The following is a 25,025-nucleotide window of genomic DNA, read 5'->3' on the forward strand; positions in this document are numbered from 1 at the left end:
GGGAGAAGCACAAGTGCTCTGGGAGGTGTTTTCTGTCAGGAGGGGCTGGGGGTGCATTTTTGGGGTCCCTCTCTGCAGCAGGCAGTTCCTGATGTGTGCTTCACTCTGTTGGTGGCTTTGAGAGCAGGAAGGTGTTGAGGTCCCCCTGAGGTCAGACATTCAAAGTTCATTGATGCCATTCTCTTCCATGGCCTGGCAGGGCTGTGACACTGCCTACATCTCCCTGAAATGTCACCTTTGCCTCCTGGTAATGGATAAACTTCTTTCCAAAGACTTTCCCTAAGGTGTGGTGCCTGATGGAACTTTAAAAGAACATGGGCTTCCTTCACTCCATCTTATGTAGCTCCAAGTGAAGAAACCCTCCCACCAGGGTTGGCAGGACTGGGGTAAGCCTCAGGAAAGGTCAGCAGCTCTGTCCATTCCCTCCAGCACATTCTCACCAGTCTCAGCAGCCTTCTGCTTGCTGCAGACATGGGAATATTCCAGCCCATGGAATGCCTGAGAATGTGGTCACCAGTTTATTCCCCAGACCATTTAAAGCTTGCTGAGGGAATATCTGTTTTAAGGCCTTCTGGATGCCCCTGTGTTGCGTCTGATAGTCCAGGGGAAACCTTCCCTGCTCTGCTCTGATGTGTGATGAGGGAGGTCCAGCATTTCTCCATGCTCCTTAGGGAACCTACCCGCCCTCCTTTACAAAGGAACTCTGTCTCCTCCTTCCAAAGTTGTTCCTGTGTTGTTCTACCCAAGAAGGGGATTTTGGGGTCTGTGTGGGCTGTCCTCTGTGCCCAATCCTCCTTCCTTTGGCTGTGGAAGGGAGGGAGATGTTTCTGCCATTTCCTGAGAGGATGATTACAGAATGTTGAGGTGAAAGACACTGTCTTGATCTGCTGTAAATCCAGCTGCATTCCTGCACCTCAGCTGCCCTAACACAATGTGCAGGGCAAGAACTGGATCCTGGCATCTTTATTATCCCTCTAGACTTGCTCTGCACCACTTGCTGTCTTTGAAAGAGGAGGGGTGGAAATAGATGGCCATGAGAATTGTGTTCAGCTATTTCATGAAAGTCATAATCATTTCTAATCTCAACGTGCAGGGACTGCATCACAGGGCCCAATCTGTCACCAAGATTGTCCTGCATTGCATTCAGCCAGAAGTAAAAACCCATCCAGAGACAGAAATACAGGAAACAAGAGTGTCTGGGGCTGAGCAACTTTGTGATGATAGGAGAGCCCAGGTGCTGAGCACTGCTGGGTTACCCAAACCAGTCCCACAGATCAGAGATGCATCCCTGGGACGGGAATGGAAGAAGGAGCAACTGGTCTGTGAGTAGTGACTTGCTCCAAGTGGAGATGGAGATGTTCCTTCTGTCCTCGCTGCAGGCAGGGCTGACAGTGCAATTCCCTGTGGGATGCCCACAGCATTGGAGAACCCCAGCATGGTTTGGGTTGGAAGGGAACTTAGAGACCATCCCATTTCACCTCCTGCCAGGGGCAGGGACCCCTTCCACCAGACAAGGTCGCTCCAAGCCCTGTCCAACCTGGCCTTGGACACTTCCAGGGATGAGGAGGAGTTTCCTCAAACAGCAAGAGAGTCCCAAACAAGGGAATTTCATGTGGGCAGATGGCAGAGGGTGACCAGAACTCTGCTCATGTCCTCCTGAAGGAGCCCTGGGGATCCATCCCTCAGCGTTCAGGGCTGTGGGGGCAGCAGGTTTTCCACTTGTGCCATGGAGTCTCTGTGTGTCTGTCAGGCTTTAATGCAGATTGTTTAATGCAGATTGCCCCTTTTCCCACACCAGGAGGGCTGAGTGCCCTTGGTGATGGGATCTGCCTGCCCAAAGAGCCTTCAGGCCCTGGTGTGAGTGCCCTCATGTGCTGCAGGACTCTCCTCTGGGAAGTCCCTGAGCTGGCAAAAGGGAAGGACACTATTAGGGAAGTTGGAATCCCTCCAACATCTGTGATCCTCTCATGTTTGTTCCCTGTGTGTTTGCCAAAAGCACCCTTATTTATTTCATCAGCTAAATGCTGCAAACCAGATGCCTGAGTTCCATCAAGGCATTTAATGATGATGATCATTGCTTCCCTGATGCAGTGTCTCCTAGCGAGGACGATGCCACAGCAGTGCACAGCTGTTGACCAATGGGGGCCTGTCTGTTTTCTCCAGTGTTTTATGGTACTTATCTTTTTTTTTTCTTTTTTTTTCCTTTCTTTTTTTTTTTTTTTTGTCTGCTAGGCCTCCTTTTTTTCCTTCTTTTCTTTTTTTTTCATTTTTTCTGCTGAGTTGCAAGAAGTTCTGAGGTGGAACGTGGCAGCTGTTTAATGGTGCAGGAAGGAGCCTGGCGAGGCAGATGAGCTCAGGGAGTGAGGAAAGCCTCCCTCCCCTCTGTAGTGCTGCAGAAAGTCTCCTGTGTGACACAAACGTGGTCCCACATCCTCCCAGTAGCAAAAAAAAAAAGGTTGTGGCTGCTCTTTCCTGACACTGGCCAGGGTCTCTGTACAAATCACAAACGGGATGGGATTGCTGTGGAACGTGCCTTGAGCTGTTTTATTTTCCAGCATCAGGCTCATTACATGGTTATGACAATGGGAAGGTGCCAGCAGCTCACATCCCAGGCAGCAGACCAAGAATTTAATGTTACAACTTACTTTATAAGTTTTTTGACCAATCACACAAAGCAAAAGCAGATTGACAGTAGTTCTGTCTAACCACTATAAGCACACATACCTTTGGTTAAAACAATGCTTGCTTATTTCAAATACAATACCTGCTTGTAAGCCTTAAAGCACAGTGCACAGAGCTCCATTATTAAGCTTCAACCTTCCTAGTATCTTGCTAGATAAACTTTTCTGTAGCTTAGGGAGTTATTCTAGACAAGTGTTAATACACAGACCATTGTTCTAGTTGTCCTTGATTTTCTACTTTTTAAATAATTTTTCTGCTGACCAATCTCATGGCTGCTGCTTAGCTCTGCTCACAGTTCTGCTGTCTCTGAAGCCTGCCTTTTGCAGCTTTCCCAAAACCATCTGATTTTGTGGATTCCCACAATTCCCCCTCTCTGTTCACCTAAAAAGAAACCCTCAGAATCATGTCGTTTATTACTTGCGTTTCGTAGCTAAGCTGGGAGTAAATAACACAGATGAGTAAATAATAACAGACTGGGCTGCACGAGGAGGCTTTGGCACAGCCAGAAGGGAAGATTGATCCTAAGGGGTTTGTTTCTGGTGCAGAGCCGTGTTTTTCCTTGGCTGGATGCACCAAGATGAGCTTGAGAGGACACGAGGCAGGGCACAGATGTTGGGAAAGGCACACAGGGATAACTTGGCACAGGAAAGCTGCTCAGAGCCTGCATTTCCCAGCGGTGTGCTCGACTGTTCTGCTGAGCTGCTCCGCTGATCAGGATTGAGAACAGGCTGGGGACAGGTCAGGTTGCTTCATTTCATCTGGTGGCTCCACTGGGAAGGTGGGAGCAGGATCATGTCCTCACATCCCAAGGTGTTCCAGGATGGACGGGCTGCAGCTGCTGTGGAGACAGGCAGAGGCACTTCCCAAAAGGTGAAATCAGCCCACAAGGCACTTCTCAAAAGGTGATATCAACCCTCAAGGAACTTCCCAAAGGGTGATATCAGCCTACAAGGCACTTCTCAAAGGTGATATCAGCCCACAAAACACTCCCCAAAGGGAGATATCAGTCCTCGAGGCACTTCCCAAAAGGTGATATCAGCCCTCAAGGCAGTCCCCAAAGGGAGATATCAGCCAACAAGGCACTTCCCAAAGGGCAATACTAGCCTACAAGGAGGAAGTTTTGACAGTAACAATGCTGAGACCCTGGCACAGGTGCCCAGAGCAGCTGTGGCTGCCCCTGGATCCCTGGCAGTGCCCAAGGCCAGGCTGGACAGGGCTTGGAGCAGCCTGGGACAGTGGAAGGTGTCCCTGCCATGGCAGGGGTGGCACTTCCAGGCTGGTGCCATCCTACAGGAACCACACATGGCTGTTCAACCCAGCTGTGGTGCCACTTCCTGCTGGGACGTGCTGTGAAACTTCTGGAGGTGTCTTAAGATCTCTTAAGAGACAATTAAGAATTTCAGTGTTGCTTTGATATTTGTTGAACAAAACACTGACACAACACACCAGGCTATTCAGGTTTGTTTTAACTTGCAGTTTAGGTTTCCAAAAAAAAAAGAGAGTATGAAATGAATTAGCAAATTATTTTGATTGCTTTGTTCATTTTTCCAGTGAGAAAGTTATCCACCTGGAAAATACTGACTGGCTGCAGGCAGGAGCAGAATTTATTACCTGAGATAAATGGATCTGGGATAAAAGTCCTCTTTATTTTTTCATTTTAGCTGCAAAGGATGATATGCTTCTGTTCTGCTCTTTGTGCCCGAGATCAAATAAGAAGGAACTTTGCATAGGTATGCCAATGCCTTTCAAGGGGAAGTTTCTCCCCCCACCCCAGCCTTCCTTTTCCCCCTGGAAGCAGCACCTTGGACTCGAGATGAGAGCAGTGTTTGACGTCCTTTTCACAGTGATGCCAGCATGACTCTGAATCCCAGAACTGGCACTCATTCTGCGTTCCATCCCGTGTGCACAGGCTCTGATCTCTCTACCTTGGCCTTGTTTTATTCCCTTTTTTCTTCCTTTCTTTCCCCATTTCTTTGGAACAGAAGGCTTTGTGAGAGAAGCCTCGCTTCATTTCCGCGCAGGTCCCGAGGGGCGGCTGGCAGATCTCACGTGCAGGGTGTCAGCTGCATTAAATGAACATGCTCAGATCACTGTAAATCCCTATTTACACATAATAAACACGAGGATATAAAACACAGAGGAAATAATACATTATTGATTACAGCAGTGGCATGTAATGTCCTTTGAAAGGCGGGTGGTGCTTGCCCATCCATCAGCGCTCCGAATGAGGATCCTCCTGTGTCACAGACACATTTTATGGAAAATCCTTTCCTTAGGATTGTTCCTCCTGAGAAGCTGAGAGGCCTCAGGAACAAAATGTAACCGATGGTTATCTGCTGCTGTGGAATGCAACAGGTGCATCTGGGATTGGGCTCATGTGGTTGTTTCTAATTAATGGCCAATCACAGCCCAGCTGGCTCAGATTCTCTGTCTGAGACACAAGCCTTCGTTATCATTCCATTCCTTTTCTATTCTTAGCCAGTCTTCTGATGAAATCCTTTCTTCTATTCTTTTAGTATAGTTTTAATATAATATATGTCATAAAATAATAAATCAGCCTTCTGAAACATGGAGTCAGATCCTCATCTCTTCCCTCATCCTCAGACCCCTGTGAACACCATCACCCTCCTGCTCCTTGGGGATTCAGGGCAGGTCAGCTCTGTGTGCCTGGCTGCCCTGGCTCCCTGGGAGAGGTGATGGACAGGAGTGGGGAAACGTGGCTCACAGCTGTTTGCAGATAGAACAGCAAAGGGCAGTATCAGCATACAAGGAAGACGTTTTGAGAGTGACAGTGCTGACACCCCGGCACAGGGTGCTCAGAGCAGCTGTGGCTGCCCCTGAATTCCTGGCAGTGCCCAAGGCCAGGCTGGGCAGGTATCCAGGAGATATCCCTGCCCATAGCAGGGGGTGGTACTGAATGGGCTTTAAGTTTTCTTCCAACCCGAACTATGCTATGATATTTCCCTGGCCTTCAGCATGTTGGAATTTTCCTTTAGGCAAGTAGGGGCTTGAAAAAATTTTCCTACAGGTGCAGCCAGAGCATTCAAATCTCATTGTCCTTCCCTCTCAGAGCAGACAATATCTCCCATAAGAAGTGGGTTATGTGCAGGATGCCCTGGTCATATCTATATGTGAGCAAAATGAAAGCTTGGTACAACACCTGGGGGGTGCAGAGCCTTTTTTGGGATTGGGAAGGATGGCTCACAAGCCCTGACACCATTCCTATGGCTATCAGCTGGATGCACTCCAATACAAAAAGTGTGGTGGTTTTTTCTCTGTGTGTATGACTTTTTCTTAGCTTTTGTGTTTGTTTTTTTTAAAAATGGTGATGTGCTCACCACCTGAGGTGCCCTATCAGCATCACTGCCCTGGCACTCGTGTTACAGTGATGAAGAGCAATATTTTGATGGTTGCTGAAATTGTAGGTGATGATTTCTTCCTTCTCAACAGCAAGCACCATTCCTCATCTCCCATGCGATTCATGAAATTCATTCCCTTGTTTTATCTCTGGCTGAGGTTGCAGACGAGTGAGGTCGGTGAGGCTTGACAGGCATTTGGAATAGGTTTTGTTGGGTTTAAATGAGTTGAGAGTTCAAAGCCAGGCAGGTAATGGAGCGGTTCTGCTCCCCTTGTTCACTTTGAGAGGATTGCAGACCCTGCTGCTCCTCACAGAGCTGCTTCAGAGGCACCTGCTCCAGCCAGGAGAATCCTGAGGTGCAGCTGGGTTAGAGGGAGTGCAGGACAGGGGAGAATGGCTTCAAACTGATGGGGCCAGGGTTAGGGGGGATATTGGTGATGCCTCAGGTTTAGATTTTCTATTTTTCAGATTCTGTGCTGCTTTAGTGTGTGGGTCTGGGATTCACATTATGGGATGGTGAGCTCTGTGCACAGAGCAGGGAGACAAAACAATTCCTTCTCTGCTGGGGACCAAGGATAAATGATCCAAATCTCAGGCCCAAGAGCACAAACAGCGTGGGCTGGAGAGAGAAAAACAAGGATGGGACTGCATGGGCTAAAGGTGTAATTGTACAATTACAGAGCAGAACTTATAAAAGTGTGAGACCCCATGACTGGTTGTTCATTTTGTGACCATTTTGGTTCATCTTGGGTGCAGCCCTGGCTGGGCTCTTGTGCTGCCCAAGGTGCATCCATTGAGACCTTTTAATAAATCCCTGCTTTATTCTTTAACTCCATCCAGTCTCTGTTCTAGGTCAGCGTTCACAAGGCATCATTGGGAAGAAATCCTTCCCTGGGAGGGTGGGCAGGCCCTGGCACCGGGTGCCCAGAGCAGCTGGGGCTGCCCCTGGATCCCTGGAAGTGCCCAAGGCCAGGCTGGAAGTGACTTGGAGCACCCTGGGACAGTGGAAGGTGTCTCTGAGGATGGAATGAGATGATCTTTAAGGTCCCTCTCAACCCATCCTTTTCATGGTTCTAACAGCACCTTCATGAAATGTGGATCACTTGACTCTGCACATGGGGAAAGCTCCCTGCCCCACGAGCTGCCCCAGCCTTGGATCTGAGCTGTTAACTCACTCGTGGGAGCTCTGCAGTGAAAACATATTAAAGTTCTCTTTTCCTGAAGCTTTTTTCCTCCAGGTATTTAATCTTAGTTTACAGATGAAATGTGCAGTGGAGAAAAAGATGCTAATCACACAGTTGCTGCACTCTGCTCCAGTCACTGAAAAATTTATTACCATCTGTCCTGGACTGGACAGGGCTGGAGCATCACCCTGCTAACAGCTTTGGAGCAGCAGCAGAGAGACCCAACATCACAGCAGGGCACAGCCCCAGCCCCTGGGGCCACCAGAGACCTCGCAGGTAGAGCTGCACTTCTTTATCTGCTCTTGGCTCAGCTCAGAGGCAAAGTCCAGGCTGGGCTGGAAGCTTCCAGCACTTGGCTGTGAGTGTCACCAGCATCTTCCTGGTGTTTTATGGTTAGAGGAGATTTTTATCAACCATTTGTCAACACTCTCAGGCACCTGGTGGGATTCTTGGGGTGTCCTGTGCAGAGCCAGATCAACTGAATCCTTGTGTGAGTCCCTTCCAACTCAGGATATTCTATGATTTAACTACTCAGCTCTTCCCACTTTTTTTAGCCAGCTGTTGAGGTATCATTATTTCAATCTTCCAGATACATCATTATGTACATCCCTGATAGGTCCCTTCCCTGGCTGTAACAGGGCACGTGGCTTTACATTATCAAGTTCTGACAGGCTTTTATAAACCTGGAGCAGAAGGTGAGGTCAGAAATCAGACCAGAAGTGGGATTTCTCTGCCTCCCAAAGAAAGGTGTTTGGCTGTGCAGCTTTCTGAGCATCTTGTAATATCAAACTCTCTTGGAAGTAAAGTGGTTTGATTTTTGGCCTGTCTCTGCCCTCAATGGATTATTGGACTTACAGTTCAGAAAGACTCAAACTGCAGCTCCTGTGATGCATCTTAAATATACCATTTTCACTTGGCTTTTTGCAAGACCAATGTTTCATCCTGGCAGATCCTCCTGTAACTGTATTTGCCCTCCAGCACCAGCAAGCCCAGCAGAATCTTGGATCACACAACCATTCCATAAAGTCCCTCTCCTGTGGCTGTGTTTGCTTATGTCTCTCTCTTTCTTTTTTTTTTAACTTGGACTATTTTCATAAAACCTCACACCTTGGAGAACCCAAAATTGCTGAGCAAGGAAATAATCATCAGTGGTGCAAGGAGTGCTCGTGTCTCCCCTGCAGCAATTAGCAAACCTTAACGCAGGCTTGGCTCTCTTTCCAATTAAACCCTGGCAAGCTGGAATGCACGATGTGCTAATGAAATGGGGAGTTTTGGAGCTCCTCTGCTGGCTGTTTGGAGGATAAGGGAGCTTTAGGCTGTCTGCCTGAAACTAAGCCATTGAAAGTAATGGGCTGGACAATCTCATCCCATTACTTTTAATGGGATTGAGAGAGTGCATGGGGAGCAGCACTGGGGGAAGCAGGGGAGTTGTTTCCACAGATGATCCAAGTTATGGCCAATGCTGGGAAAACGCCCCCCTGGCAGCAGGAGCTGTGTGCAGTGACAGGGCTTGGCAGGGAGGGAGCAGGGAAGGTGATAAAGGCAAGAGTGCCACGAGTCAGCCCTGACTGGGGGCTGATTTTGGTCAGGGCACAAGGTCCTTTTGGTCCTTTGGTCACAAGGAGGGGAACTGCTGGGAAGGGGAGATCCCTGCTGCTGGGTGAGGGAAATTCCCACTGCTGAATGTAGGAGATCCTATTGGTGGATGGGAGAGATCCCATTGCTGGATATGGGAGCTCCCATTGCTGGGTGTGGGAGATCCTGCTGCTGGGTGAGGGAGATCCCATTGCTGGATATGGGAGATCCCATTGCTGGATGGGGGAGATGCCATTGTTGGATGGGAGAGATCCCATTGTTGGATGGGTCAGATCCCATTTTTGGATGTAGGAGATCCCATTGGTGGGTGAGGGAGATCCCGCTGCTGGGTAGGGGAGATCCCATTGCTGGATATGGGAGATGCCATTGTTGGATGTAGGAGGTCCCATTGCTGGATATGGGAGATCCCATTGCTGGATGGGTCAGATCCCATTGTTGGATGTAGGAGATCCCATTGCTGGATATGGGAGATCCCATTGCTGGATGTAGGAGATCCCATTGCTGGATGGGTCAGATCCCATTGCTGGATATGGGAGATCCCATTGCTGGATGTAGGAGATCCCATTGCTGGGTGTGGGAGATCCCATTGCTGGGTGAGGGAGATGCCATTGCTGGATGTAGGAGATCCCATTGCTGGATATGGGAGATCCCATTGCTGGATATGGGAGATCCCATTGCTGGATGGGTCAGATCCCATTGCTGGATGGGTCAGATCCCATTGCTGGATGTAGGAGATCCCATTGCTGGATGGGTCAGATCCCATTGCTGGATGTAGGAGATCCCATTGCTGGATGGGTCAGATCCCATTGCTGGATGTAGGAGATCCCATTGCTGGATGGGTCAGATCCCATTGCTGGATGTAGGAGATCCCATTGCTGGGTGAGGGAGATGCCATTGCTGGGTGAGGGAGATGCCATTGCTGGGTGAGGGAGATCCCTGCTGCTGGGTGGGAGATCCCTGTTTCGTGCCTGCTTTGGTCCCTCCCTCATACCCATCTTCCCTGGTTTACCTTCCTGCCCCTTACCTGTGCTAATTGCACGTGCAGAGGTGGAAGGAGGGTTTAGTGTGGTGTGATTTCAATGATTTCAGCTGAGGCAGCCGAGCATGGCTAGCAAAGGGTTTGCATGGAGATCCAGCTAGTGGGACCAAGTGCAGAAACTGTGAGTTTTCAGGTCAATTAGGAAATTGAAAATGCTCGAAAAGGGGAGAGGGATGATCATGATACACAAATATCACAGAAGATTTAGGCTGAATGCTGCAGCCTGAAGCTGTTGTGGATGCTCAGTGTCTCTGGTGTCCTCTCTGGAGCTGGGCAGGGCGAGCAGTGCCAGGGCAGGGTGAGCTGAAGCACCCCAGCCTGAGGGCACTGCTGTGGATGCCTTCGTGACCTGGGGGATGCATTTGTTCCTTGGACATGGAAGGAGCAGGGTCTGGACAGGGCAGCAATCAGCCTCCCACAGCCTGAGATTTGCCCACTCACTTTCCTTTCTCCTCCTGCTGAGCATGGCCAAAGCCTTCCCGGCCAGCACCTTGAACCTCAATACCTCAATCAAAGCTGAAAGGGACGGGAGTGTGGTGATGAGATAATCCCTTAATTCTTATGGCTTTCTCCCTCTCCCTGTAATTGGTGCCTTGTTCCTTGCTGGAGGGTTGGTGCCTGTTCTCACGCTGCCCCTTCCATTTAGCACCACAGCTCTTCCAGAAAGGAACAGAGGGGGAGGAGCAGGGACTGCAGCAAATGCACCTCCAAGTGGGATTAACCTGGAATTGCTTCTTCCTTGACCAGTTTACTCATCTGTGATGGTTTGGTGACACCACCACAAGGTTCCCCAAGCTGTTTAGGAACCTCAGCTCCCATTCAAATTCCTGGGAAGTGATTCAAGTTTGGATATCTGAGGAGGAAATGGGGATTAACCTGTGCCGTGGGCCTGCCCTAAGTTACACATTCACGTCACCGATCTCTTTCATCTTGGAGAGGAGACAGCACAGCAAGGACTGGTCACAGCAGGTCCCCTGCCCCTTCCCACCTCACAGGCAGGAAGGCAGCTAATAGAGATGGCTGAGAGTTGCCAAGGAGAGGAAAAATGAAATAGAAACTGAAGATCAGAAATATTTTTAAAACGCCTCAGATGTGGAAGAATTGCAGCCGTGCTGTGAGGTAACCAGCAAATAGAATTTAATTATACAAAACACAGGAGTAATGGAGCTTGTGAGGCTGGAGTGTGATTTCCCAGTAATAGGAGGACAGCAGGGATCCCTGCTTGGGCTGTGTGTGTGCTCACAGAGAGCAGGATGGTGCTGCAGTGCTTTCCCTGCCTCCAGAGGGGAGGGATGGCCACAGCTCCTCCAGCTTGGACCAGCTGGGCTCTTCTTGGGGTGGGCAGCACGTGCAGCCTTTGGAGCAGCTGGGCAATGGGAGTCTGCATCAGGGGCAGCAGGATCTGGGGCACATGGGCTTGAAGGCAGTGCTGAGGTCAGGCAGAGGAAAGCTGTGATCCCAGCACGTCTCCAAGGGCAGAAGTGGTTTGGGCTTCCCAGTGCTGCTGTCCATCTTCCAGACTTGTAAAAGGATGGCTTAGGCAGAAACATATCCAAGGTGGGAGGTGTGGGAAGCCATTGTTGATCCAGAGCACGGCTGTAGATGTGACCTTTACGGTTCTGTGGGTTTATTTTTATTATTTTTCTCTCCAGCTTATCTACAATCTGTCAGAGCAGCGTGGGGACTTCCAGGGTTTATTGCAAAGTGTTTCCATTGCCATGTTCTCCTCCCAGTTGAGCTTGTTTTATTGTGTTGGATATTCACCTTAGGGGGTTGGTTTGTTTGGTTGGTTGGTTTTTGTTTGGTTGGTGTTTGGTTTTTTTTTGTTTGTTTGTTTGTTTTTCAGAAGGTGCTCCGGGTGGGGAGTGCGTCAGGGACACTCCTGTTGTTGTGTGGAGCTCTAGACCTGCATGTAAATGTGGCTCTCTGAGTGACAAACAATGTTATTTATTATCATCCACCATGAGAGGTTCCCACCAGGCCCCAGTGCTGTGGCTGATGCTGTTTGTCTTGGGGTGGGACACACAAAGGGTCCTTCAGCAGGAGCAAGGAACGGTGCTGGGACATTCAGTGAAAGGAGAAGCCCCAGTGAAATCAGGCCTTCAGAGAAAACACTGCACTCTAAAGGAATCAAAATATGTGGATTTTGTGTCTTTCTCCTTGTCAGTTTTGTTCTAAGCTGGTTTTAGACCATCTCAGTCTCACAGCCCCTGCTGTTGAAAGCCCTCACAGTTTGCAGGAGCACATCCTGATCACATCACTGGAGATGGAGCAGGAAGGCTCAACACAGCTTTAGAGCAGCTCAATCCATCCCCCAAACACCCCTTCCCCTGCAGCCCCCCCAGTTCACACAGACCCCTTGTGCTGCACACCCTGGGGCTTTACCAGTCCCTGGGCCATGGCCCCATTAGGGCATTTGCTTTCCCTGGAGAGATTTTTTTCAGTGCTGCAGAAAGGTGGGATGGGTTTCATACACGGAGGATGGGGTCACTTTTCTGCTGTCTGGAGTTGAATGTGCAGTTCCTGGGTTTGGTGGGGTGGGAGAAGGTGGGTGGAGGAATGTATGTGCCACTGCAGCCTTTGCCAGGCAGGTCCCCAAGTCCCTGCAAGTGCAGGGCTGAGCTGCCAATAGAGCATGGGGGGAGGTGACAGCCAGCCCAGGGCCACTCCAGCCCTTGGCTGGAGCAGAGGAATCCCTGGAGGAGGTGGAGCAGCCAGACAGGGTGAGGGACACTGCCTGTTCCCCTCTCCTGCCCTGGCCATGGAGGAGCTGCATGGAGCACATGGATCCGTGTGGGCTGGTGGGAGCAGCCACTGCCACTGCAGTGAGGCCAAGACAGATGTGCCCAACACCTGCCCTGTCCCTGGTTGTCCCGCTCTGTCCCTGGCTGTCCTGCCCTGTCCCTGATTGTCCTGCTCTGTCCCTGGCTGTCCTGCCCTGTTCCTGGCTGTCCTGCCCTGTTCCTGGCTGTCCTGCCATGCCCCTGGCTGTCCTGCTCTGTCCCTGGCTGTCCTGCCACCTCCCCAGAATCAGCAGATCCTGTCAGTTCAGATCTCCTCCTGGTGGGACAGCATGGATGGTGATGTGTGCTGGTTTCAGGGGCTGACCTGGGCAAACACTAGGAGAGACTGGGGAATGCCTGGCCAGGTGCTTGCCTGTTGCTTTAATTTCCCTGGGAGGCTTGTCCCAGCCCTTCCTGAGCAGCTCACTGCACTGGAACAGAGCATTTGAAGGGCTGGCTGGAGCTGCAGGTACAAGGGGCTGGAGTGCAGCAGGTTCATCCCCCTTGGAGTGCAGGTCAGAGACACCAGCAGGGGAGTTGGTTTAACAGCTCAGGCTCAGGAACCTCTCAAGGAGGACCTGAGCTCCAGGGCTGCAGCCAGGCCAGAAGCACCAGAGGGGCTGAACCAGGCTGAGCCAGAGCAGGTCTTGAGAAATACTCCAAAACTTGGGTGAACTGGGGGGAAATGCTGGAGCTACCCCTGCATCCTGTGAGATTGTGGAAGGAAACACCAACCCCACAAGAGTGGAGCCTTCAGAAGTGGGGTAAGGAGGGAGCAGGTGCACCCCAAACTCCCATGGGAGTGCTAGTTGGATTTGGGATCATGGGCAGCCCCACCAGCCTTCTCCAATGCCTGACTGTGGGGTTTTTGTTGCCATGATTCTCTGACTGTGTAGGGTACCTGACCCAGCTCTCAGCAGAGCAAACAGGACTGGGTTTGATATTCAGTAGTGAAAAAAACAGATTGTTTTTTGGTTTTCTTTCAAATAAAACCCTGTGTAGAAGTTATAACTTTTATCATAGGAAATACAGCAAAAATACTTTTTCCTGCACATGAGGTGTAGTTAAGCTGTGGGAGTTGCTGCCCCAAGGCCTTAACAAAGCATTTTGGACAATTTGACCAGGGTAAACACATGCCTGTGCACACAAAGCTGTGAAAGCTGTTTGTGTGGGAAGGTTCAAGTACCAACAGCCACCTTACTCTGGGGTGAATTGGTTTTCCTACTGCAGCTCCATCAGATTTCTTAACTTCAGGAAAAGGAAAAAAAATAATCCAAAGAATAACTGGATTTGAGGTTTGTGAAGATTTTTCTTCACTTGTCAGATGCTCCCCAAATTGGACATGTTTGTGAGAGGTTCAGAAAAAGTGCATCAGCCATGAAGGGCTGGGGAGGAGAGTGTGGAATACAGACAGATTCAGTTCTGAACTTTAGGGACCAAAGGTTCTGTGTTGCCACTAGAGAAAAAAGCCTCTTCAAAACACTCCAGTGCTGAGTTACAACTTGGAGGTGCCTCTTTTCCCTTCATTAGCCAGGGAACACAGGGATATCATTCTCTTTGCTCAGCAGCACAAATCCCTCTTCTTTCTTTCCCCTCCTGCCAGTTGTGTTTCCTGCTAAGAACAACTTTTAATTGTCTGGTACCAGGGCAGAGCTTGTTCCTGGGAAGAGCTGCCTCCTGGGTGTTTCTCTGCTCTTCCTCTTGAAGTTTCCAGTGCTGCTGCCTTTCAAGGCACCTGGAAAGCCGAATTCCAATATTCAAGGCATGTGTACCTGTCCAAAGTTGTTTGTCCCAAAAAATGCCCTCCTGGGTTATGGAGACCCAGGTTTTCTACTGGGTTGAAAGAGGCATGGCAAAAATCAGCACATCCAAGTTTCCTGTCTTTTTCCATTATGGTTTTTAACCCAAAAGAAATGTTTGAGAGAAGTTTTAAGGATCCTCCAGACCTTCACCCTTCAAATTCCCAGTAGGGACAACAGCCCTGGCACTGGTTTGTGCTGTTGCTGTCCCCAAATGCAGGTAGGTGCCCCTCCAGTGATGTTTAAGGCAAATTTAGGTCTTAACAGAGGTTCTACACAGACCTACCTAGAGGTTCTTACAGACCTACCAAGAGTTTCTACACAGGGCTTCAGTTTTGGGGAATTTTCTCTCACCGTGCAAAGTTGAGCTGTCCTCTCCAAGGTCTTCACCTTTACAGCAATAGGAGAGGAGACTGGAATGATAAATTCTTTATCCAGAACTGGCTCCTGAATGGGGGCAGTTTCCCACAAGCCCTGTGGATGTCCTTCTCTCTTTCCAGGTCTGTGGGTTGTGGGAGAATAGCCAGTTGTGTTTTCCATCTCGGAGCAATGAGCTGGCAAACATCTCTGCTCCATCTGTTTTCTTTCATTGATGGATTCTTTAAAGTCAGATTGTGGTCCCATAGGGACACACTCAACTAATCCTCTGCTTTTAAGATTTTATTTGTGCAATAAATGGATGACAAGGTGGTTTGCGAGTACATAATACAATAAATGGGTTTATAAATGCAACTTTTTTGCAGAGCACTGTAGAATAAAATACAATACCACTCCAGCATTTAACACTGATCTCTGCTTCATTCATATTTCAAATAGTAATGTGCCCATTTTCTCATCTGGGAAGACTCTTAGGTTTTTTAATACATTTTTATAAATTAACCAGGCACAGATTTAATAACAACATGAATTTGCATGGCTTTTTTCATCTCTGAAGATCTTGGATTGCTCTGCAGACTTAACAGTGTAATATAGGAATTCTGTGCCAAAGGATCTGTTTGCTCTCTGCCAAATGGCAGCAGGAGTTTGGATGGCTCAGGAATGCTCATGGATGCAAATGACATCGAAGGGGGAAGCTTGAACCCAGCACTGATTGCAGGAGAACTTGGAGGAAAGGTGCTCCATGGCTGCCCAGGGCAGGGTCCTCTGAAGGAGAGGTTACAGGGATGTTTGGGATTGTTCAGAGCCTGCAAATCAAAATGATGGAAAACAAAGAAAATGCTCTATGATAAAGCCCCGATCTTGGCCTTATCAATGAGTGATAAGGATGGTCTGGGTACTCAATCCCTCTGGGGACAGAGTGCCCGAATACCCAGTCAGCTCGCAGCCGCCGCAGGCTACGCTAAGCAGGCTTGGTGATTGCCAGCTCTTTAGTGATTCTCAGCTCTCTTAAGATTTCAGCTCTTTGCTTGCTCACTGGGGCACCTTTGGCTGAGGCAGAAGCAGACGCGAGAGCAGAGAAGGAGAGGTCCTGGTGTTCCACAGCGATGGTTTATTGGGGAGTCTGTGAAGGGTTCCAGCGACAGCTCTTCTGTTGAATGGGCTAAAACAGCCCCTTTTTATAGGGCATAGGGGGATCCAAACTTGTCCAATAGTAAGGGTCAGGGAGAATGACCTATGAGGTTATAGAGATAAGGCTATGGGGCGGAGGGTCAGAGACAGGAGCTTATTTTGCTGTGTCATCGTGACTCAGCAGCTCCTACTGTTAAGTCTCAATCCTCCGTGGAGCTCTTGCCAGCTCCATGGGGTCTGCTACAATGCTCCATCACCTATTTCTTCAAACTTTTGGGATGCAGCATCCCCAGATACAGTGAAGCCAAGAGCATGGAAATCCTTGGGAAATCAGGATTTTCTGTCCATATTGCTTCTTTACCAAGGCACCCATGTACAGCAGGCAACTCTATCCACCAGGACAGGAAACTCCTGAGGGGGAGGATGAGGATTCTCCATCAAAATCTCTTAGATTTGGTCAGGTAGGATCTTCTCCTTGCTGACCAACTTAGGAATGTGTCAATCTTCTTTCCTTGGAGAATTTCATGCTCTCTGAAGAGCTCCCAGCTGAATTCTTTACTTCTGGGATCTCCAGGTGAGATAAGGCTTTTCCAGCCCTCTGCCTTGCCCAGTTTCCATATTTTGATGTCACTGACAGTAGGATATCTACCATGGAGGTTGCCCATTCCCCATCCCAAAAAGTAGAGTTAAACTCATGGATATAACATGCAATCAGAAAAAATATTTACAGGTAGCAAATTGCCATCGCTGTAGAAGGAAAACATGACAAAATGGAAACGTGATATTTATGTTAATACAAAGTTTTAAAAATTTAATTTTAGAGACCAGCTGTTTCTGCTTCTCTTATAAGAGTTTAATTGGTATATAATAGCATAGTTAATTAAATACAAATCAATAGTTTAAACCAGCTAATTGATATTTAATATGTATGGGAAAATATAACTTAGTTGTAATATCATTAGCTCAATATTAAATAAGCAATGGAATTGCAATTATGCCTTAACAACGATTATAAAGTTTATCGTTCTTTAATAAACTTGCAATTAGACAGGGTGAGCTGAAAAATTATTAAACAGGTATTATTGGGCTATTAAATGTTTATTATCATTCCTGGTGGGATACAGCTACACAATAGTACATATTATGATTATGTTAATAAACCCTTATTACAGCTTTGCAGCTTTAGCCTTTAGTGCACCGGTGATCTGATATTTCCTTCCCTTCCTGAGTGGTGAGGGAAGGAATTGCCTAGGAATTGAGAAAAGAAATGCCATACAATGAAAGAACCAAGGAAAAAGCAAAAGTAATCTGTAGTTTGGGCCAGCACTGAGAGATCTTTCTTCCTAAGCATCTTTCCCCTCTATTTCCCAGGCTGAGGATCCATTTCTCCAAGACTTCAAGGTCATGTTTCTTTTAATTGGCTTTTGCTTCATTGTCACTGGCAATTTATGGTTTGAAGTTGCTCCTGCTTTGCCCAATGAGTGGCTCTTCTGCCAGTTTGGGGGTGAATTAATGCAGGTACTTCTGAGAGGGTCAAAACCATGGTTCTGCTGGGTGTTTTGCAACCAGCATACCTTAGCTCCCACTTCATCACAGTCCGTGGGATGATCAACTTCAGCTGTAACTACTTTTGCCATGCTGAGAAATTCAATTACCATCACAAGGAAATGGATGGGATTGATTTGGGGGGGATGAGGACACACAAGGGTTAAAACATTCTGGTTTTGGTGTGTCTCAGCAGCCCCCCTAAAGCCAAGACATTTAAAATGTTGCATATCTGCTTAACTCTTTTAGCTTTAGGTAGCCACTAAAAGCCAAAATGGTGAGACATCCTTAGGCAGCAGAATCATCTTGAAGTATTTTACCTTTTAAAGGAACTCTCAAGTATTTAAAGATGCCTTTAGCTATAAAGATTTTTGCATGTTCTCACAAATTTATGGTATGAATTATTATAATGCAGTGCTTTTGTACGGCTCCTTTCATCATGGGATATCAAAGTGGTTTATAAGTGTTAATTATAGCACCCCTTGGGGAGGCAGACGGGAGCCAGGCACCCACAGCAGCCGTCTAAGCCAGGCTCCAGAGAGGCAAGAACCCACATTTCACTGGGATCCAGCTCAGCCTGAGCCTCCCTCCCTCCCTGAGGGCTCAGCTGGGCTGGGACCTGTGGGGCAGCACAGCCACTGCCTGGGGCAGAGCCCCTGCCCACAACCCCCTTTTTGGGAGCTTTCTGCTCACTGCAAGGGGAAGGTGAGAGCTGGACACCTGAGTGGTGGGGTTCTCCCAGGACACTGCAGCTCCTGCTGCCCCCAGCACTGCCCTGGCCTGGGGTGCTCTGGGGCCACCATCATCATCATCAGGAGCTGGAGCTGCTGGGGTGAGTCCAGAGATGCCATGGAGCTGCTCCAGGGCTGGAGCCCCTCTGCTCTGGAGCCAGGCTGGAAGAGCTGGAGAGGAAAATGCTCTGAGGAGAGCTCAGAGCCCCTGCCAGGGCCTGAAGGGGCTCCAGGAGAGCTGCAGAGGGACTGGGGACAAGGCATGGAGGGACAGGACACAGGGAATGGCTCCCACTGCCAGAGGGCAGGGATGGGTGGGATATTGGGAATTGGGGATTGTTCCCTGGCAGGGTGGGCAGGCCCTGGCACAGGGTGCCCAGAGCAGCTGGGGCTGCCCCTGGATCCCTGGCAGTGCCCAAGGCCAGGCTGGACAGGGCTGGGAGCAGCCTGGGACAGGGGAAGGTGTCCCTGCCATGGCAGGGTCTTTAAGGCCCATTCCCACCCAAACCATTCCATGAACTTGGTGATGTTTGTGCTCATGATGTGTGGCAGGCCCCCTCAGCCCAGGTCTGTGTCCAGGAAAACCCATCCAGCATCCACTCACAGGCCCTGTGTGCACGTCTGAGCAAGCAGAGCTGGCTTGCTCAGCTGCACTGTGGGCTCTGCTGCCTTGTCTGACACTAATCTAATTGTGTTGTTTTAATTACTTTGATACCTTGGTGCTCGTTGGAGGCTCAATAGCAATCGATGTGGTTTTGTTTTCCTATCAATAAAGACATGAAGGCTCTCACCTGCTGTGCTGGCTCTGTGCTGTCGGCCCCAGGAGCTCAGGCAGGCTCGGGGCTCTGCCAGGCACACGGAGTGTGTGTCCTCACAGGATCCTGATGGAACCTCCCCCAAGGGCAGCAAGGTCTTATCGATCCTCCTTATCAGCCAGGGCTGAGGGAGGCAGCCTGAGCTGGCTGGCCCTGCAGTCAGAGGCATCCAACACCTGCAGGCTGACACCTCTCTGGGTGTGTTTGTGGTTGTGCACTTGGTGCAGACCGTGGTGGAGCACGTTATCTCTGTCCTGGAGAGCAGGAGAACTGGCTTCCACCATCAGACCTGGACAATGGCTGCTCATTACTCCTTCCTGTTAATTCAAGAAACCACTGAGAGTTCTGGTGGTTGAGTCATCTGCCCTGACCTTTAGACATCTTCACCTGAGTTAGTCACCAGCTTTTATGTCCAATGAAGGAGTTAAAAGCACCCCCAAAGATACTGTCCAAGGTGGAGTCACATTCTTGAGACGCCTGTTTCTCTCCAGGGCATTCCCTCCAGGACAAGGAGGATTTAGGGGAGCAATTAAATTTCATCTTACTCTGATTATTTCAAGAGACTTGCCTTCATCTGATCATCAGCCTCAGTGGATTGGCATGTGTGATTTGGTTTGGTTAGATGCTGATTCCTCCCTGGTGGGAGCCTTAGGACCAGGGGCCTCCTGCAAGGTGGAAACCTCTATAAAGCTAGAGAAAGTGCTTTAACTGGACTTGTGTGTGGCATCAAAAGAGGTCTGGTTTTTCCTAGGTTTAGGCTCAAATTCTGCCTCATACTATACACAAGAGGAGGATGTAACCACTCTGCTGGGATGCCATGGCAGCGAGCCCTGCTAGGGAGGGATTCTCTGTGTCTGGGTCTGTCGCCATGATATTTTCTGAAAATTCCCTTTGCCAGGATTTTTCTCCTGAGAAGCTGAGAAGCCTCAGAGGAAACGAAAAAAGATAATTATCTACCGCTATGGAATGCAACAGGTGCATCTTTGATTGGTCCATGGTGGTTGTTTCTAATTAATGGCCAATCACAGTCAGCTGGCTCGGACTCTCTGAGAGTCACGAGCTTTTGTTATCATTCCACTTCCTTTCTTTGCTAGCCTTCTGATGAAATCCTTTCTTCTATTCTTCTATTCTTTTAGTATAGTTTGAATATATCATTTTCTTTTAATATAATATATATCGTAAAATAATAAATCAGCCTTCTGAAACATGGAGTCAACATTCTCATCTCTTCCCTTGTCCTGGGACCCCTGCAAACACCACCCCATGGGTCTGGGGATCTTCCCACATCACATCACATCACATCACAACACATCACATCACATCACATCACACGTCCCTCTTCCTCTGGACATGATCCAGATCAATTCAGCCCCAAATTTGCCTCATGGCACTGAAAGCCAAGCTTGCCAGGCAGGTCCTGCTCCGCTCTCCAGGCTCTGGTCCCGCTGTCTTCCCCTCCTGCGAGCGAGAGAGCGGCACAACTCCACAGAGGGGGCTCTGCACAGTCCACAGCCACATTAAGTAAACATCAAAGGGGCTTTGATCAGCAGGGCTCTGCAGAGCACAGAAGCCCCCGAGGAGCTCTGCAGGTCCGCAGGCAGCGTTGGGGACATGGTACCTTAATTTTCTGCACTGTGACACAGGAGAATTTGTTTGAAGAACGAGAGCTCTCTGCCTCTCTGAGATGCGCACGGGGAGAGCGCCTGTGCTCGCAGCCTACTTCTGGAAAAACCCACGCTCAGATCTCTCTGTTTGTTACCAAGAGTCAAAAAGCCCCATTAACAAATCAAGGCATCAAAGGCCTGTGCCTCATCAGACTCTGGCACTCTCCTGCTCACAGGGTCACTTGCTTGCTTCTAAAGAGCAAGATTCCTCAGGCCAGAATTCTCTTCCCTACTGAGGCCCATTTCCCGTTTCCCTTTGCTGCCCACTAAGGGAGAAAGGGATGAAAGAGTCCTGTTGTTGCAACACGCTGCTGTGGAAGAAGATGCAGCTCATTGCCTCACTTGGAATAGAGGAGAGCTTAAGGACAGGCAAGGGAGAGGATGCTGACCCTCCTGTCTTTAGATACAGTCTTGGGGCCCAGCCAAGCTCAGCTCTCTGAGGCTGACCAAAGACTTCAGTTAGGTGCCCACCTTCCTGGCGCTTTTCCTGAAGGGTTTCTCCAGCAGGATTTGCTCCCTGCAGCAGCCCCAGGAGCCTGCTCCTGTCCCCAGCCCAGTCTAACCCCACGCTCTCTTCTCTTGCAGAACTGGGGCTCCCAGGAAGAGGATGCTGCCTAGTACTGGGGTTCATGTACAAGGAGAAGTACCGCAGGATGACTGAAGGTGAGCAGTTCTCTCACCTTCTCTTCTTCTTCTTCCTCTTTAGCAATCTCATTGTGAGGGGCTTCACCTCTGAGAGTGTGCTGGGTTCTTGTTCCCACCCAGGAGAAAATCCTGCTTCCCCCTTGATCTCTGGGAACATCTTAGAGGGCATGTGGGGAGCCCCCTGTGTGAAGCTGCAAGAGAAGAGCAGGAACTTTGTAGTTCCATCCATCCAAACCCACTGTCTTTTCCTACAGAAAGGATTTGTCCCACAGGAAGCTCTTGCAGCAATTGCTGCATCTACTCTTCTTGTTCTAGTAGGGTGGCAGTGGTCACCATGCCACTTCCAGAATCCGGTTTCCAGTGCCTCTGAACCTCTCAGAGTCACCATTACATTGCTCTTCAAACCTCTGCTAAAATCTCCCTATTTTATATTCCAGTCATTCCCCAAGTACTTTATGAGCATTGATTAATCCATAGAAATATCATAAATAATTATGAAGCATAATAACTAAACAAAAACTATTTATGTTCAGAAGAACTGCCATCCTTGCTTCTGGTAGCTTCTTTTCCTGGAGCCAGCCCTGGTGCAGCTCCCTCTGATTAATGTTAGATGAGAGAAGGAAGCCCAGAGCCCTGTGAGATGGGAGGGTCTCCAGGATGTGTCACAGGGAGTTTGGCTTCTGTGAGGTCACTCTAGGAACTGGAAACTTGACCCAAGCATGGATTTAACCCTTTTTAGGGATTCTGATTGAAAATAATTCGGACAAAGGGTGTGATCTCTTGCCCTGCTGCGCTTCCTTTTCTGGAAACGTCCAAGGTCAGGCTGAATGGGGCTCTGAGTAACCTGGTCTAGGGGAAGGTGTCCCTGCTCACTGCTTGGGTTGGGTGAACCTGAAAGGTCCCTTCTAAAGCAAACTATTGCATGATTCTTTTTCCCTGCATGGGATGGAGTTTAGCCAGCAGTTAGCTGTGGGGGTGTCTGCTCCTGCAGGAAGCCTTTTTCCATGAGAGTAAAAGGTGAGTTTGTTTCCATGAAGTAAAACTCTCATAGAGGCAAGTTTATGGTTCAAATATCAGTTAGAAGATCAAAGGTTCCTTCACGTTCCCAGGAGCCCTGATAGTGAGCTGATAACACGAGGAAAGTACTTCACCAGGCTGCACCTCATGCTTGTTAATTACCACACGCTCTTTAAACATTGATTAGAGGATGTTTTTAATGGGAAGGGACTGCCCCATGGGACACTAGTGCTGTGAGAAGGTACAGCCTCCCTCTCGGTACCTTCCTGTCCCTCCAGCCTCTTGGACAGGCTGTCTGTGGCTGTGCCCAGACCCTGGGATGCTCACAGAGTGTTGGAGAGCTGGCAGGACCCTGGGCATCCTGCCAATCCTTTGGGATTGCTCTGTCCCCTGATGGATTCAGAGCCTGCGTCAGCCAAAGTGAGCCCCCTTTTCAGGCTGAGCGGGGCTTTGTGTGGAGAGAACAAAGAAACATGAAAGACCAAAAGTAAAGCTTTTGTGAGGGAAAGGGAACAAAGTGTTCCTGCCTGACATGCAGCCAGTTTCTGGCCCCTGCAGGCTGCAGGGCCATTATGTTTAAAGGTACAATCTGCCAAAAAACAAAAGTCAGGGGGATTTCCATGGCTACAAAGACCACCTAGGACTTGTGTTTTCATTAGAAGCAGTTACAGATGACAATTGCAGACATCCCGCTTCCCAGGGTTTTGGTGGATTGCAGTACAGATCCACACTGTACAGTGTGTGAGCTGGGGTGGGGTCAGTGTCTGGTCATCTACAGGAATTTCCTGCCCGAGGTGCCTGAGCCAGACTCTTTGAGCCAGTTCCCTTGCCAGGGTGAGGAGAGAGAGCAGGTCCCCCTTCATATTTGTGCCAAGTGAGAGCTTTTTCTCCCTTTAAAAAGAGGCTGAAGAGCAGCTCTATTAATAATTACAAGGGAGCTGAGGAAACTGAAAGCACAGGAAGGTAGTGGGGCAGTGGGATAATATGAGGTGTGGGCTCTCCATCCCAGAGGAAACAGGTAATTGCAGGGACCATTAGAACATTCCTGTCATTTACTGGAGACACCTACAATGGCTTGGAGGGAGATAAGTACAAGAGGAGTTAGAAATCTTGACAGTGTGGAAGAATAATTTTCTGACAGGAAATAATTTCTTAGGTTGGATTTCAGGAACAGGTTCTGCCCCCAGACGGTGCTGGCACTGCCCAGGCTGCCCAGGGAATGGGCACAGCCCTGAGGCTGCCAGAGCTCCAGGAGAGTTTGGACAGCGCTGCCAGGGATGGACAGGGTGGGGTTTTTGGGATTCTGGGCAGGGACAGGGGTGGGATTGGATGGTCCTGGTGGGTCCCTCCAGCTCAGGAGATTCTGTGAACATGGTGGGTTTGGCTGTCCTCACAGAGAAGATCCAGTCTGGATGCTCATAGATCAGTTGGGCAACTTCTCCCAGTGTGATAAAATAGATCTGGGTTAGAGGTGCCCAGCAAGGGCCTTTGGTGGCATTGTGCTCTTTGTTGACCAGCTGGCTGCAGTGGTGGCTCTTCCAGCTGAGCTGGTCCCAGGATGAGGAGCCAAGATCAGTATCCATGGATGTTATCATTATAGTGCAAGAGTTCTAGTCCTTCTCCCCAAATCACATTGGGGTCACCATTTGTTGTTACTATATTACAAGAGTTCTATCGTCAGTACATTGCAAGGGTTCCATATTGCCAGAGTTTTGTACCTCCTTGATAGTTTTTTGTAGGCAGCTCCTCTAGGCACTGACTCTTCCTTATCCTCACAGTAGCCAACTGTCTCCAGTTCCCCTCAACCAACCAATCCACTCTTTTATAACACTCTTCTTATTGGCTACAACTGTGGCCTGTTAACATCAGGCCTGCTCCTAATCCTTAATAATTGGCTCAGCTGCAACTCTTTAGGGGGTAAGATTACTTTCTATACTATCTTTATTTACTTATATTCTATCCCTCTACACATGGATGTGCCTCTGCCCATGTCAGCTCTATCAGCTCCTCATCTCACTCTCTGTGTAGTGATCAAGACAGGCCCAGGTGCAACGCTGGAGCCTCTCCCAGCTGTCAGGCCCCACGTGATGGGCATAGCAAACAGTTTGGGCACTGTCCTTGCCCTGCTGTGCTGTATCAGGTGCGACCACTTCTCGCTTTGTAAAGCCCTCAGCAGGAAAAGTCTGGATTTGGGGGTGGAATTTGGCTGGGGAACAGCAAGGCACAGCTCCAGCGTGGCTGCTCTGTGCTCATGTGATTGATGATGGGCTCATCTCGTGCTGGGCCCACACTCTGGTGTGCACTGGGAGCTGTGGGGTGAAATGGAGCTGGTGGCAGTTGCAGACAGAGGGAGAGGGAGAGCTGTCTGCAATGACGGCCGCGCAATAAAGACGCTCTGGAGTTAATCCTCCACCATCTGTCTTCATTCTGCTAATAACCCACTCAATCAGCTGCTGCCAACTGTTTGTTAACATTCAGAAACAGATACATAATCAGGAGGAGCGTGCTGTTAGCTCAGGAGGGGCTGGATTGCTCCTTGGGAACAGCTCTGCCATGGCCATGAGTGTGGAGCAGTGGGAGCCACGGCGGGTGGCCTGGATGTCCCGAGGCACCTGCAGGGCAAGGGAGGTGCTGCTGCGGCTGGAGGTGATGCTGTGG

General features: G+C 49.3%; 1 protein-coding gene across 3 annotated transcripts in view; it reads left to right on the forward strand.

The window, feature by feature from the left end:
- The window catches only part of KIRREL3 (kirre like nephrin family adhesion molecule 3), a 398,993-nt gene that overhangs the window by 235,524 nt on the left and 138,444 nt on the right, over window positions 1-25,025 (forward strand). For 2 of the 3 annotated variants that reach the window (XM_036397361.2, XM_036397362.2), the window contains exon 2: window positions 21,291-21,368. The exons of the other annotated variant lie outside the window; for it this stretch is intronic. In XM_036397361.2, coding sequence (XP_036253254.1) covers window positions 21,291-21,368 — 78 coding nt within the window. The remainder of the gene's footprint in view (window positions 1-21,290; window positions 21,369-25,025) is intronic. 3 annotated transcript variants of the gene reach the window in all.

Source organism: Molothrus ater, chromosome 22 (assembly GCF_012460135.2).
Source record: "Molothrus ater isolate BHLD 08-10-18 breed brown headed cowbird chromosome 22, BPBGC_Mater_1.1, whole genome shotgun sequence".
Classification (NCBI taxonomy): Eukaryota; Metazoa; Chordata; class Aves; order Passeriformes; family Icteridae; genus Molothrus; species Molothrus ater.